The 14,932-nt window shown below is 43.0% G+C and overlaps 1 protein-coding gene across 1 annotated transcript in view; it reads right to left on the bottom strand.

Moving 5' to 3' along the window:
• LOC106568091 (ubiquitin carboxyl-terminal hydrolase 32) overlaps window positions 1-14,243 on the bottom strand; it is a 31,102-nt gene extending 16,859 nt beyond the window's left edge. Inside the window, exons 1-2 of the mRNA XM_014138114.3 lie at window positions 14,036-14,243; window positions 9,601-9,728 (exon numbers count right to left, since the gene is read on the bottom strand). Of these exons, the coding sequence (XP_013993589.1) occupies window positions 9,601-9,728; window positions 14,036-14,093 (186 nt within the window). The 5' untranslated portion in view covers window positions 14,094-14,243. The remainder of the gene's footprint in view (window positions 1-9,600; window positions 9,729-14,035) is intronic.
• Window positions 14,244-14,932: the final 689 nt, after the last annotated feature.

Here is a 14,932-nt window from a genome sequence, read left to right as displayed (position 1 = left end):
TAACACCAATGTCACTTAAACTGGAGTCAAGTCCACTACAGCTCAAAGGACAGGCATCTCATTCCAAGGTATCCTGCTCAAAAATAAATCTTCATGTGCAGATCAAGTTCAAAGATGCACAATACACCATACATCAGCAGGCTGCTCAAGCTGCCAATATATCTCCTGAGGAACTGGCGCCTCGGAGCAGCCTGAGATCTTTAAAGAAATGAATAAAAATGCTGAAGATCTTGACAGGCTCATTTACTTAACGAAAGAAAAAAAGAATTATCAAGCAAAATTAAAAAGACACAAATATTAATAAATGGCTCCACCGTCATGGTCTATAGTCAAAACTAAAGAGGTCTTTAATGTCAGTGTTTACATAAGGGCAGCAAGAAAACTGGCTTCTGAGAAAGGTATCATGGAGTTGCCAAAGCAGAACACTCTTTGGCAATGATTTTCCAGTTGAGGATTTGGTCATTAGATTCTACAATGACAATGAATGACAAAAAGTAGACTTATGCCAGGAAAAAAGGATTTTGTCAAATTCAAAATTCACGAGCAGAAAATACTCATTCTGTGCAACCTTAAAGAACTGTATGCAGCTTTCAAAAAGAAACGTCCAGTATACAAAATCGTTTTTTTCTCAATTCTGCAGTCTGTCCGAAGCATTGTCTGGCAGTCGGCTCTTCTGGAACACATTCTGTGTGTATGTACAATACATCAAAATGTCACTAATGTTAAATGCAGTAAAGGTGGACAAGGACTGCCATGCATTTGTGGACCTGATGGTGTGGTGCATAGATGTGATGTGAAAGTGTTTTACATAGAAAAGGACATGGAAAATTTGCGCATAGAACTCAGGAAAAGATATGCGAACACAATGACTCTGCCAGGACCCTGCAGCTTCCATCACTTTGTTCCACTCTACAAAAGCCTCATAGGTGCAAAGAGCTTCCACTAACCAGGTTTCCATCCAACCACTTCATGCGGATAAATTACCTGACGAATGAAAAAAAGTCACGACCGGGCTGATGGAAACAGGATACGCCAGTACAATTTCATATGCCGACAGACAATTTGTTCATTTGACATGGTGTCGGTGAAATTTCCTATGCGAGAAATGGCAGTGGAAATGCGCAAATATCGAAAGTAAACTTGCGTGGTCCTCCCACTACCACTCGGGAAACCATGCAGTTTATTAGGCTACAGATTAAATAAATTATGAACTTCACAGGGCGGTGAAAGTGCATTTGATGTGCTTGATGCTCCTTTAAAAAGCGAGGGTCTTATTCTAGTGACATGATGATCGATGCTTGGCTGCCTTTTGACAATTAAAAATGATATCGGTATATGCATAATAATTTCAATATAGGTAGCCTACCCGTACTGTACAGTGAGGGAAAAAAGTATTTGATCCCCTGCTGATTTTGTACGTTTGCCCACTGACAAAGAAATGATCTGTCTAATTTTAAATGGTAGGTTTATTTGAACAGTGAGAGACAGAATAACAACAAAAAAATCCAGAAAAAACATGTCAAAAATGTTAGAAATCAATCAGAAAGATTTCTGGCTCCCAGGTGTCTTTTATACAGGTAACGAGCTGAGATTAGGAGCACACTCTTAAAGGGAGTGCTCCTAATCTCAGTTTGTTACCTGTGTAAAAGACACCTGTCCACAGAAGCAATCAATCAATCAGATTCCAAACTCTCCACCATGGCCAAGACCAAAGAGCTCTCCAAGGATGTCAGGGACAAGATTGTAGACCTACACAAGGCTGGAATGGGCAACAAGACCATCGCCAAGCAGCTTGGTGAGAAGGTGACAACAGTTGGTGCGATTATTCGCAAATGGAAGAAACACAAAAGAACTGTCGATCTCCCTCGGCCCGGGGCTCCATGCAAGATCTCACCTCGTGGAGTTGCAATGTTCATGAGAACGGTGAGGAATCAGCCCAGAACTACACGGGAGGATCTTGTCAATGATCTCAAGGCAGCTGGGACCATAGTCACCAAGAAAACAATTGGTAACACACTACGCCGTGAAGGACTGAAATCCTGCAGCGCCCGCAAGGTACCCCTGCTCAAGAAAGTACATATACATGCCCGTCTGAAGTTTGCCAATGAACATCCGAATGATTCAGAGGACAACTGGGTGAAAGTGTTGTGGTCAGATGAGACCAAAATGAAGCTCTTTGGCATCAACTCACCGTGTTTGGAGGAGGAGGAATGCTGCCTATGACCCCAAGAACATCATCCCCACCGTCAAACATGGAGGTGGAAACATTATGCTTTGGGGGTGTTTTTCTGCAAAGGGGACAGGACAACTTCACCGCATCAAAGGGACGATGGACGGGGCCATGTACCGTCAAATCTTGGGTGAGAACCTCCTTCCCTCAGCCAGGGCATTGAAAATGGGTCGTGGATGGGTATTTCAGCATGACAATTACCCAAAACACACGGCCATGGCAACAAAGTAGTGGCTCAAGAAGCAGCACATTAAGGTCCTGGAGTGGCCTAGCCAGTCTCCAGACCTTAATCCCATAGAAAATCTGTGGAGGGAGCTGAAGGTTCGAGTTGCCAAACGTCAGCCTCAAAACCTTAATGACTTGGAGAAGATCTGCAAAGAGGAGTGGGACAAAATCCCTCCTGAGATGTGTGCAAACCTGGTGGCCAACTACGAGAAACGTCTGACCTCTGTGATTGCCAACAAGGGTTTTGCCACCAAGTACTAAGTCACATTTTGCAGAGGTCAAATAAGTATTTCCCTCATTAAAATGCAAATCAATTTTAACATTTTTGACATGCGTTTTCTGGATTTTTGTTGTTGTTATTCTGTCTCTCACTGTTCAAATAAGCCTACCATTAAAATTATAGACTGATCATTTCTTTGTCAGTGGGGAAACGTACAAAATCAGCAGGGGATCAAATACCTTTCCCCCCCCCTCACTGTATCTGCGAGCTGTTGGCTAGAGCGCAAGTGGCAAGACCAGATTGGGCATGTTTGCTATATAACGCAACAGTTTGTGCCAAAACCATCAGTAGCATTAAATGCGATGAAACCCATTTAACTTGTATTTTTCATTCAGTACATAGGAATTTAACCACAAAAGTTATTTTATGTGCACTACATAACAAAATGCATACTTTTATCCACAATAAGTGAGTTATGGAAAAATATACTGCTCAAAAAAATAAAGGGAACACTTAAACAACACAATGTAACTCCAAGTCAATCACACTTCTGTGAAATCAAACTGTCCACTTAGGAAGCAACACTGATTGGCAATAAATTTCACATGCTGTAGTGCAAATGGAATAGACAACAGGTGGAAATTATAGGCAATTAGCAAGACACCCCCAATAAAGAAGTGGTTCTGCAGGTGGTAACCACAGACCACTTCTCAGTTCCTATGCTTCCTGGCTGATGTTTTGGTCACTTTTGAATGCTGGCGGTGCTTTGACTTTAGTGGTAGCATGAGACGGAGTCTACAACCCACACAAGTGGCTCAGGTAGTGCAGCTCATCCAGGATGGCTCATCAATGCGAGCTGTGGCAAGAAGGTTTCCTGTGTCTGTCAGCGTAGTGTCCAGAGCATGGAGGCGCTACCAGAAGACAGGCCAGTACATCAGGAGACGTGGAGGAGGCTGTAGGAGGGCAACAACCCAGCAGCAGGACCGCTACCTCTGCCTTTGTGCAAGGAGGAGCAGGAGGAGCACTGCCAGAGCCCTGCAAAATGACCTCCAGCAGGCCACAAATGTGCATGTGTCTGCTCAAACGGTCAGAAACAGAATCCATGAGGGTGGTATGAGGGCCCGACGTCCACAGGTGGTGGTTGTGCTTACAGCCCAACACCGTGCAGGACGTTTGGCATTTGCCAGAGAACACCAAGATTGGCAAATTCGCCACTGGCGCCCTGTGCTCTTCACAGATGAAAGCAGGTTCACACTGAGCACATGTGACAGACGTGACAGAGTCTGGAGACACCGTGGAGAACGTTCTGCTGCCTGCAACATCCTCCAGCATGACCGGTTTGGCGGTGGGTCAGTTATGGTGTGGGGTGACATTTCTTTGGGGGGCCGCACAGCCCTCCATGTGCTCGCCAGAGGTAGCCTGACTGCCATTAGGTACCGAGATGAGATCCTCAGACCCCTTGTGAGACCATATGCTGGTGCGGTTGGCCCTGGGTTCCTCCTAATGCAAGACAATGCTAGACCTCATGTGGCTGGAGTGTGTCAGCAGTTCCTGCAAGAGGAAGGCATTGATGCTATGGACTGGCCCGCCCGTTCCCCAGACCTGAATCCAATTGAGCACATCTGGGACATCATGTCTCGCTCCATCCACCAACGCAACGTTGCACCACAGACTGTCCAGTAGTTGGCGGATGCTTTAGTCCAGGTCTGGGAGGAGATCCCTCAGGAGACCATCCGCCACCTCATCAGGAGCATGCCCAGGCGTTGTAGGGAGGTCATACAGGCACGTGGAGGCCACACACACTACTGAGCCTCATTTTGACTTGTTTTAAGGACATTACATCAAAGTTGGATCAGCCTGTAGTGTGGTTTTCCACTTTAATTTTGAGTGTGACTCCAAATTCAGACCTCCATGGGTTGATAAATTGGATTTCCATTGATTATTTTTGTGTGATTTTGTTGTCAGCACAACAAAGTTCTCATCAAGGCAAAGGGTGGCTACTTTGAAGAATCAAAAATCTGTTTTGATATGTTTAACACTTTTTTGGATACTACATGATTCCATGTGTTATCTCATAGTTATGATGTCTTCACTATTATTCTACAATGTAGAAAAAAAATAAAAAATAAAGAATAACCCTGGAATGGGTAGGTATGTCCAAAGGTTTGACTTTTCACTCTCGTGAAAAGCAAAACCAATAGCATAAATTATAAAATGTCTCGCTCTCTACTGCAGCAGTCACGTTCGGCCTTCCAGACAAGTCAGTTAAAATTACACATAGCCGATACCTGTCACAATTATATCAGATCCAACCAGAAGGGTTGGAAACGTCCCGATAAATTTCCGGACATTTTTCATGGGAAGTTAAGTACTGGAATTTGGGGGGGGTTGCTTAAATTCTTCAAAAGAAGTTAGCTTATAACAGTGACCCTTTTTTGTGAGATACACATAAGGCAATTCTAGGTCTTGTGGCATATTTTGGTTAAACTATCCCCAATTCAATGGAATCGCAACCCTCTGCATGCACAGTGCATTCTTCCATCACATGTACAGCTGATTCTCAAGATCTGGCACACTAATGAGATGCTATTGAGCCCACACAACTACACTGTCTGAGCCAAGGACTACATACATTCTGGTAAGTTTTGATTACAATACTGGGTGGGGTGAATTTATTTGATATGACATACATGATTTTTTGTTAACTTCTTTGGGATAGGGGGCAGTATTTTCACGGCTGGATAAATAAACGTACCCGATTTAATCTGGTTACTACTCCTGCCCAGAAACTAGAATATGCATATAATTAGTAAATTTGGATAGGAAACACTCTAAAGTTTCTAAAACTGTTTGAATGGTGTCTGTGAGTATAACACAACTCATATGGCAGGCCAAAACCTGAGAGGATTCCATACAGGAAGTGCCCTGTCTGACAATTTGTTGTCCTTCTGTTGCATCTCTATCAACATTACAGCATCTGTGCTGTAACGTGACACTTTCTAAGGCTTCCATTGGCTCTCTAAAGCCACCAGAAAGTGGAATGGGGTGTCTGCTGTCTCTGGGCAAAGTACAGCAGCTCTGTTTGTGAGTGGTCAGCCTGGGGACAGTGAAACTGGAGATGCGCGGTCACGAGACTTCTAACATTTTTTCTTTCAGCCTTTGAATGAATACAACGTTGCCCGGTTGGAATATATCGCTATTTTACGAGAAAAATTGCATAAAAATTGATTTTAAACAGCGTTTGACATGCTTCTAAGTACGGTAATGGAATATTTTGAATTTTTTTGTCACGAAATGCACTCACGCGTCACCCTTCGGATAGTGACCTGAACGCACAAACAAAATTGAGGTATTTGGATATATCTATGGATTATTTGGAACCAAAACAACATTTGTTGTGAAGTAGAAGTCATGGGAGTGCATTCTGACGAAGAACAGCAAAGGTAATCCAATTTTTCTAATAGTAATTCTGAGTTTAGTGAGCCCCAAACTTGGTGGGTGTCAAATTAGCTAGCCTGTGATGGCCGAGCTATGTACTCAGAATATTGCAAAATGTGCTTTTGCCAAAAAGCTATTTTAAAATCGAACATAGCGATTGCATAAAGGAGTTCTGTATCTATAATTCTTAAAATAATTATGTATTTTGTCAACGTTTATCATGAGTAATTTAGTAAATTCACCGGAAGTTTGCAGTGGGTATGCTAGTTCTGAACATCACATGCTAATGTAAAAAGCTGGTTTTTGATATAAATATGAACTTGATTGAACAAAACATGCATGTATTGTATAACATAATGTCCTAGGAGTGTCATCTGATGAAGATCAAAGGTTAGTGCTGCATTTAGCTGTGGTTTGGGTTTATGTGACATATATGCTTGCTTGGAAAATGGCTGTGTGATTATTTGTGTCTATGTACTCTCCCAACATAATCTAATATTCTGCTTTCGCTGTAAAGCCTTTTTGAAATCGGACAATGTGGTTAGATTAACGAGAGTCTTATCTTTAAAATGGTGTAAAATAGTTGATTGTTTGAGAAAATTGAATTGTGGTATTTTAGTTGGTTTTGTATTTTGCGCCGTGCGATGACATTGGCTGTTGGCTAGGGGTTCCGCAGGCGGAACGGGGTTCTGCTAGTGGAACGTCTGTCCTCAACAGGTTAACTAGTAAATAGTAGTCTACAGCAAAGTGTGTTTAAATCATTTCTACCTTGTTAATTTCTGCTAGTTAGTTTTTGCTACCATGTGGGTTTTAGCTTGCTTGAGCCTTCTAACTGAGGAGTGTTAATTCACCTGTTTCCATACATGTTTAATTTTAAAACATGTATCTTACAAAGGAGCTGTTTAATATAACTATTTATCTGTACATGGAGTTGTATTTGTTTTTTTTTTTTTACTCATTTTTTCTAATCTTTACAGGAAAATGCCACAGGCACTATCTGATGTGTGGAGACATTTCACTGCAGCTAATGTAGAAGGAAAAGCTGTGTACATTTTCAAATACTGTGCCAAATCATATGTGAAGAATGCAACAAAGAGGCAATATCTGGCCAAGTGCATAAAGATCCCTCAGCGCTCTCACAACAAGCAATCTCTTTCAAATGTCCCTCTACCTCTATTCGAGGTGAAAATGATGAATCAGACACCTTATCGATAGCAACAGCTTATGGTCCTTCTGGAATCAGAAGTTTTTTTGACTGAATGGAGGAACGTAGTCAGAGAAATGCTGATGAATGTCTTGCTCGAGCTGTGTATGCATCTGGTTCACCTCTGATGCTCACAGGCAATGTGTATTGTAAGAGATTTCTGAATGTTCTTCGCCCAGCATACACCCCTCCAACCAGACATGCTTTATCTACTCATTTGCTGGATGCAGAATTCAGAGTTCAAGTGAAGGTCAAGAAAATCATAAAGAAAGCAGACTGTATTGCAATCATCTCTGATTGGTGGTCAAATGTTCGCGGGCAAGGAATAATTAACTACATCATCTCCACCCCTCAACCAGTATTTTACAAGAGCACAGACACCAGTCTACATTGCAGATGAGCTGAAGGCAGTCAATGACCTTGGAACATAGAAAGTATTTGCACTGGTGACAGACAAGGCTGCGAACATAAAGGCTGCTTGGTCTAAAGTGGAGTAGTCCTACCCTCACATCACACCCATTGGCTGTGCTGCTCATGTGTTGAATCTGCTCCTCAAGGACATCATGGCACTGAAAACAATGGATACCCTCTACAAGAGAGCCAAGGAAATGGTAAGGTATGTGAAGGGTCATGTAGTTATAGCAGCAATCTCACCAAGCAAAGACTGCTGAACAATTAATAAAATCGCCACCGGACAATTTACATTGACGAAGAGGAGAGAAGAATAAGAGCACCACATTGAAGCTGCGCAGTAACACCCGTTGGGGTGGTGTTGTCATGATCATGTTTGACAGTCTCCTGGAGGGGAAGAAGTCTCTCCAAGAAATGGCCATATCACAGCCTGCCGATATGGACAGCCCCATCAAGAGAATCCTCCTGATATATTTCGGGAGAGAGTGGTAAGCAGCCTGAAACTCCTGAAACCTATAGCAGTAGCCATTGTAAAGATTGAGGGAGACAATGCCATCCTGTCTGATGTTCAGACTCTGCTTGCAGATGTAAGACAAGAAATCTGTACTGCCCTGCCCACTTCACTGTTGCTCCAAGCAGAGGAAACTGCAGTTCTGAAATACATCAAAAAGCGTGAAAACTTATGCCTGAAGCCCATACACGCCGCAGTGTACATGTTGGACCCCACGTATGCTGGCAAGAGCATCCTGTCTGGTGCAGAGATCAACAAGGCCTTTGGTGTCGTCACTACCGTGTCTCGCCACCTTGGCCTGGATGAGGGCAAGGTTCTTGGCAGTCTGGCGAAGTACACTTCTAAGCAAGGGCTTTGGGATGGAGATGCAATATGGCAGTCGTGCCAACATATCTCATCAGCCACCTGGTGGAAGGGACTTCGTGGATCTGAGGTGCCTTCCCCTGTTGCCTCAATCAATCATTCCCCAAATTCCACAAACATCAGCCGCCTCAGAACGCAAAATGTCCTTGTTTGGGAACACATACACCAAAGCATGTACCAGGCTGACCAATACATGGGTTGAAAAATTGGTGGCCATCCGGGCAAATTTTGGGCATTTTGAGCCTGACAATGAGCCATCCTCAACAGGGTTGGAAAGTGACAGTGAAGATGAGGCCTCAGAGTCTGATGTTCAAGAGGTGGACATTGAGGAGGTCCAGGGTGAAGAAATGGAAGCCTGAGAGGAAAACAACCAAAGCTTTAGTTTCTAGACTATCATTTTACGGATGTATGTTGAAAACGTTTTTGGGATCCTCGATGAGGCAGTCCATATCGGCAGATGCGATGGATCAGTGGGGATCATTCAATATTCCCTTTTGTTGTTCAGTGAAATCATCCCATGTGAAGAGTGAACTAATTTAATTAAAGTTCAATTCGTAACTAAAGTTTTTTTTATTTCTATTGGAAGGATTTAATAATTTGCAATTATGTCTACTTATGATAAGATAAAAGGTTTGTTTCTGTCTCCATATGATATGGTAAATATATCCAATGCAAAAAACATCTACATTTAAATGGTATTAATATTAATTAGCATATATTCCCATTAAATCCCACAGAAAGTTTCCACCTCTGAATATTCCCCAAAATGTGCAAACCGACTTGTGACATAGAATTCTGGATCCGGAAAGGTGGTCTCGGGTACAGGTGGATCCGTGAAGACCTCTAGCAGGAATGCTCCTCTTATCTGTTTCTAACTACAGAAACGATATCAGAACAATCTGAAATGGTGGGTGTCATGGCTTGCGTAAATGACATGGAGACTCTCCCATCAGACCTCATGTAACACTGGGGCCGTCTGTCTGTTGAACAAGGCTCACCTCAGCAATCCTGGGTGGTACGACATCTCCCAGCACCTCCCTGAGGAAGCACTGCTGGCTCATGTAACAGGACAGGCCACTGGTCCTCCGGAAGGCATCCTTCAGACGCTGGAGCTCCACATTAGTTACTGGGAGGGATAGAGAGACAGAGATTGAAGAAGCTTTTCTGTAAATTAAAACATGGACTGTATGGTTAGGCAGAGAATTAAACCATGGTCACCAATACAATCTTAGGCAGTCTAAACCAAACCCACAGCGGCTATTAAATTACCATAGCAACTATCATAACTAATCAGTAATTGCGGGTGTATATATATATATATATATATATATATATATATGCCACCCAGCCAGATTTAGAAATGCTTGCAAGTGCTCAGCACTACAATAGGGAACTGGCAGACACACATACACCACCACCATCATCAACAACAACAACAGTATACTGCTAGTTAGCATCGTCAGCTGTTAGCTACAGTGCCTTTGGAAAGTATTCAGACCCATTTACGTTTTCCACATTTTGTTACAGCCTTACTCTAAAATTGATTAAATAAAAATCCTCAGCAATCTACACACAATACTCCATTATGACAAAGCAAAAACAGGTTTTTATTCATTTTTGCAATTGTATTACAAATAAAAAAACATAGCTAATTTACAAAAGTATTCAGACCCTTTGCTATGAGACAATTGAGATCGGGTGCATCCTGTTTGCATTGAGATGTTTCTACAACTTGGAGTCCACCTGTGGTAAATTCAATTGATTGGACCTGATTTGGAAAGGCACACGTCTATATAAGGTCCCATGGTTGACAGCACATGATACAGCAAAAACCAAGCCATGAGGTTGACGGGATTGTCCATCGAGCTCCGAGACAGGATTGTGTCGAGGCACAGATCTGGGGAAGGGTACCAAAAAAAATCTGCAGCATTGAAGGTCCCCAAGAACACAGTGGCCTCTATCATTCTTATATGGAAGAAGTTTGGAACCACCAAGACTCTTCCTAGAGCTGGCTGCCCAGCCAAACTGAGCAACTTGGGGAGAAGGGCCTTGGTCAGGGAGGTGACCAAGAACCCGATTCTCGCTCTGTCAGAGTTCCTCTGTGAAGATGGGAGAACCTTACAGAAGGACAACTATCTCGGAATCACCCCACCAATTAGGCCTTTATGGTAGTGACCAGACGGAAGCAACTCCTCAGTAAAAAGCACATGACAGACCATGAGAAACAAGATTCTCTGGTCTGATTAAACCAAGAATGAACTCTTTGGCCTGAATGCCAAGTGTCACATCTGGAGGAAACCTGGCACCATCCCTATGGTGAAGCATGGTGGTGGGAGCATCATGCTGTGGGGATGTTTTTCAGCGACAGGGACTGAGAAACTAGTCAGGATGCAGGCAAAGATGAACGGAGCAAAGTACAGAGATCCTGGATGAAAACCTGTTCCAGAGTGCTCAGGACCTCAGACTGGGGCGAAGGTTCACCTTCCAACAGGACAACGACCCTAAGTACACAGCCAAGACAACACAGGATGGAGGCGAAGATGTATACTAGCAGTATACTGCTAGTACATCACCAGGGCCAAGCTTCCTGCCATCCAGGACCTCTATACCAGGCGGCGTCAGAGGAAGGCCCTAACAATTGTCAAAGACTCCACCATAGTCATAGACTGTTCTCTCTGCTACCGTACGGCAAGCGGTACCAGAGCGCCAAGTCTAGGTCCAAGAGGCTTCTAAACAGCTTCTAGCCCCAAGCCATAAGACTCCTGAACATCTAATCAAATGGCTACCCAGACTATTTGCATTGCCCCTCCCGCCCCTCTTCTACGCTGCTGCTACTCTGTTATTATCTATGCATAGTCACTTTCATAACTCTACCTACATGTACATATTACCTCGACACCGGTGTACCAGTACCCCCTGTATATAGCCTCGCTATTGTTATTTTACCGCTGCTCTTTAATTATTTGTTACTTTTATCTTCATTTTTGTAGGTATTTTCTTAACTGCATTGTTGAAAAAGCGCTTGTAAGTAAGCATTTCACTGTTGTATTCAGCCCATGTGACAAATAAAACTTGATGAGTGGCTTTGGGACAAGTTTCTGAATGTCCTTGAGTGGCCCAGCCAGAGCCCGGACTTGAACCCGATCGAACATCTCTGGAGAGAACTGAAAATAGCTGTGCAGCAACACTCCCCATCCAACCTGACAAGAGCTTGAGAGGATTTGCAGAGAGGAATAAAACACTTTTGCTTTGTCATGAGGGGGTATTGTGTGTTGATAAGGAAAAACAAACATTGAATACATTTTAGAATAAGGTAACGTAACAAAATGTGGAAAAAGTAAAGGGGTCAGAATACTTTCCAAATGCACTCCATATGGCTTTTCTAGGTCCCTGATTGCACAAGTTCCAGCTCTAGGCTAGGCCTGAATATCATATCATAACTAGAAACAGTGGCAGAGCAGACGACAGACACAATGTGAACAATACAGTATTAGCAGAGAGAAATACACCAACATCAGTATACTGCTAGTTAATGTTAGGTCTGTCAGCTGTTAGCTAGCTATACTGAAGAAAAAAAAATGTACACAACATGCTACAATTTCAATGATTTTACTGAGTTAGTTCATAAGGAAATAGGTCAATTGAAATAAATTAATTAGGCACTTAACTATGGATTTTACATGACTGGGCAGGGGCACAGCCATGGGTGGGCCTGGGAGGGCATAGGCCCACTCACAAATCCTCAACTGGCAGCTTCATTAAATAGCACCCGCAAAACACCAGTCTCAACGTCAACAGTGACGAGGCGACTCTGGGATGCTGGCCTTCTAGGCAGAGTTCTTCTGTCCAGTGTCTGTGTTCTTTTGCCCATCTTAATCTTTTCTTTTTATTGGCCAGTCTGAGATATGGCTTTTTCTTTGCAACTCTGCCTAGAAGGCCAGCATCCCGGAGTCGCCTCGTCACTGTTGACGTTGAGACTGTTAGCATTATGCATTTGGGCAGGTAGCGTTCTACTGCAATCCGCCAAACCCAGGTTCGTCGGTCGGACTGCCAGATGGTTTAGCGTGATTCATAACTCCAGAGAATGCGTTTCCTCTGCTCCAGAGTCCAACGGCAGCGAGTTTGACACCACTCCAGCCGACATTTGGCATCGCGTATGACGATCTCAGGCTTGTGCGAAGCTGCTCAGCCATGGAAACCTATTTCATGAAGCACCCAACGAAAACAGTTATTGTGCTAATGTAGCTTCCATAGACAATTTTTATGCGCTTTAGCACTCTGCGATCCCGTTCTGTGAGCTTGGGTGGCCTACAACTTCACAGCTGAGCAGTTGTTACTCCTAGACGTTTCCACTTCACAATAACAGCACATACAGTTGACCGGGGCAGCTCTAGCAGGGCAGAAATTTGAGGAACTGACTTGTTAGAAAGGTGCCACGTTGAAAGTCACTGAGCTCTTGTTTGTCTATGGAGATTGCATGGCTGTGTGCTTGATTTTATACACCTGTCAGCAACGGGTGTGGCTGAAATAGCCGGTGGGTGTCCAGAGCAAGGGGTGTCCATATACTTTTGTATATATAGTGGATCAGGAATATTTAACATTTTAACACTGAGGGGGTTAAATTAATCTCACCCGGGTGCCCTGTGTGTGTTTTGCATCTGATGAAAGTTGATTTCATTTGATTTGGAACTGGGCTGCCTCCCAGGCATGAGCCAGGAGCCCCTTTCAAAGCCCACATCGATGTCAGCTCAAAACAATTGTGACATAATTAAGCACGTGTAGTCATTAGTAGGATTCTGTGTTATCCCATGCAAAAGTTATTGTTTTTGATAAAAACGCTTCATCTGCCTTCCCAATGAAAAATAGTTATAAGATTGAAAGATTTAGGAAACGACGCGTTTCTGGACGAGCTGCAAAAATTACTGTTAGATTAGAGAATGGCGCTCCTCCCTCCCATTTTCGCCCGATGACGTGACTGGCCTTTGCCCCGCGGCTCAGCATAATCAAATCCGCCCATTCACACAGTACCAGCAGGCACACACAATGTCAACAAACAGCGGCTACTTGGTGTCATTAATTTACTTCTAGTTGACCGAAGTGCAGATAGCTCAAGGTCTTAGTTTCCGGTCGTTGGCCTCTACCTGATCCCGAGGGCAGTAGCGGTTTTAGGGTCAATTTAAGATAGCCTGTTAATTTACCTAGTTAACCGCCTACCTGGACCCGCTGGTATATTTGAATTACACTTTAGTACACTTGACACGGTTATCTAGCTAGTTAGTTGCCTGTCCCAGTGTTGTTCGCCATCTAGCTAGTAACGTTCGTACTGTTAACGCATTAATCATCCAACAGTTAGCTAGCCTTACCTTCATTAGCTAGCTGTCTATAACGCTAATGTTTACAGTTAGCCAAGGTTAGCAAATTATCAATTGTTACCTCTGTTGATGGCCTCTTCGTACGAGAGGAAACCTATCCTTGACTCTTTGGCTCCCATGTTTTTGTCATTTCATAGCAACAGCTTAACAAATAAAATAGGTTGTTAGGAACTGCTTTTTTCGTTTAGCTTATACACGGCAGTCAAAACTATCTAATAATGTAGCCAGCTATGCGTCTACTGACGCCTTGCCAAAGCCAACCCCTCCGAGTCACGTGATCACCTGTCAAGGCCCTTGAATTATTTCAGGAATGTGCGTTTACATATTCAATACTTACTGACTAGCTATTTAGTAATTATTGGCAAATAATAACGGACACAGAGTCATAATGTACAAACAAGTTTAATATCATAATTTAATGGTGGTGCATTGGACTGTGCAGTGGCAGAGTCCTAGCCTGGGTAGCAGTTTAGTTAGCTAACATTCCATCCTTGCTACTGCCACTGGAATGTTAGCTAAAAAGACTGCTACCCAGTCAAGCAGAGTTCTGCTGGAGCTTGCGTCACATACACAAGCCAAATAACGTTCATGTATGTAGCCATAAAAGTGCGCACTGTGGCACTAATGATGTCAATGTTTACATGTTAGTGCTTTTTGAGGTTGTTTCGGTTTAATTATTAAAAAATAATCACGGTTTTCGATGTCGATCTTTTTTGTTGTTGTTACATTTAATGCATTATGAAATAATTAATGAACATTCAATTGCCAAAACATTTGAAGAATTTCATTCTCTGTCAGGTCCAAATAGAAAAATAGGACATTAGTATGAAATAAAATATTTCAGTTGTGTACATTACTTGGTTTAATTTGAGTACTTTATAATTTTTTATTCCTTATTAAACTCATTTCATCTCCGCTCACAGCCTGGTCTCAGACTAGACGTAACATAGTAAATTCG

The sequence above is a fragment of the Salmo salar genome, chromosome 13 (genome assembly GCF_965601325.2).
Source record: "Salmo salar chromosome 13, fSalSal1, whole genome shotgun sequence".
Classification (NCBI taxonomy): Eukaryota; Metazoa; Chordata; class Actinopteri; order Salmoniformes; family Salmonidae; genus Salmo; species Salmo salar.
Note: the sequence above shows the minus strand (reverse complement) of the source record. Positions and strands in the feature narration are given on the sequence as shown.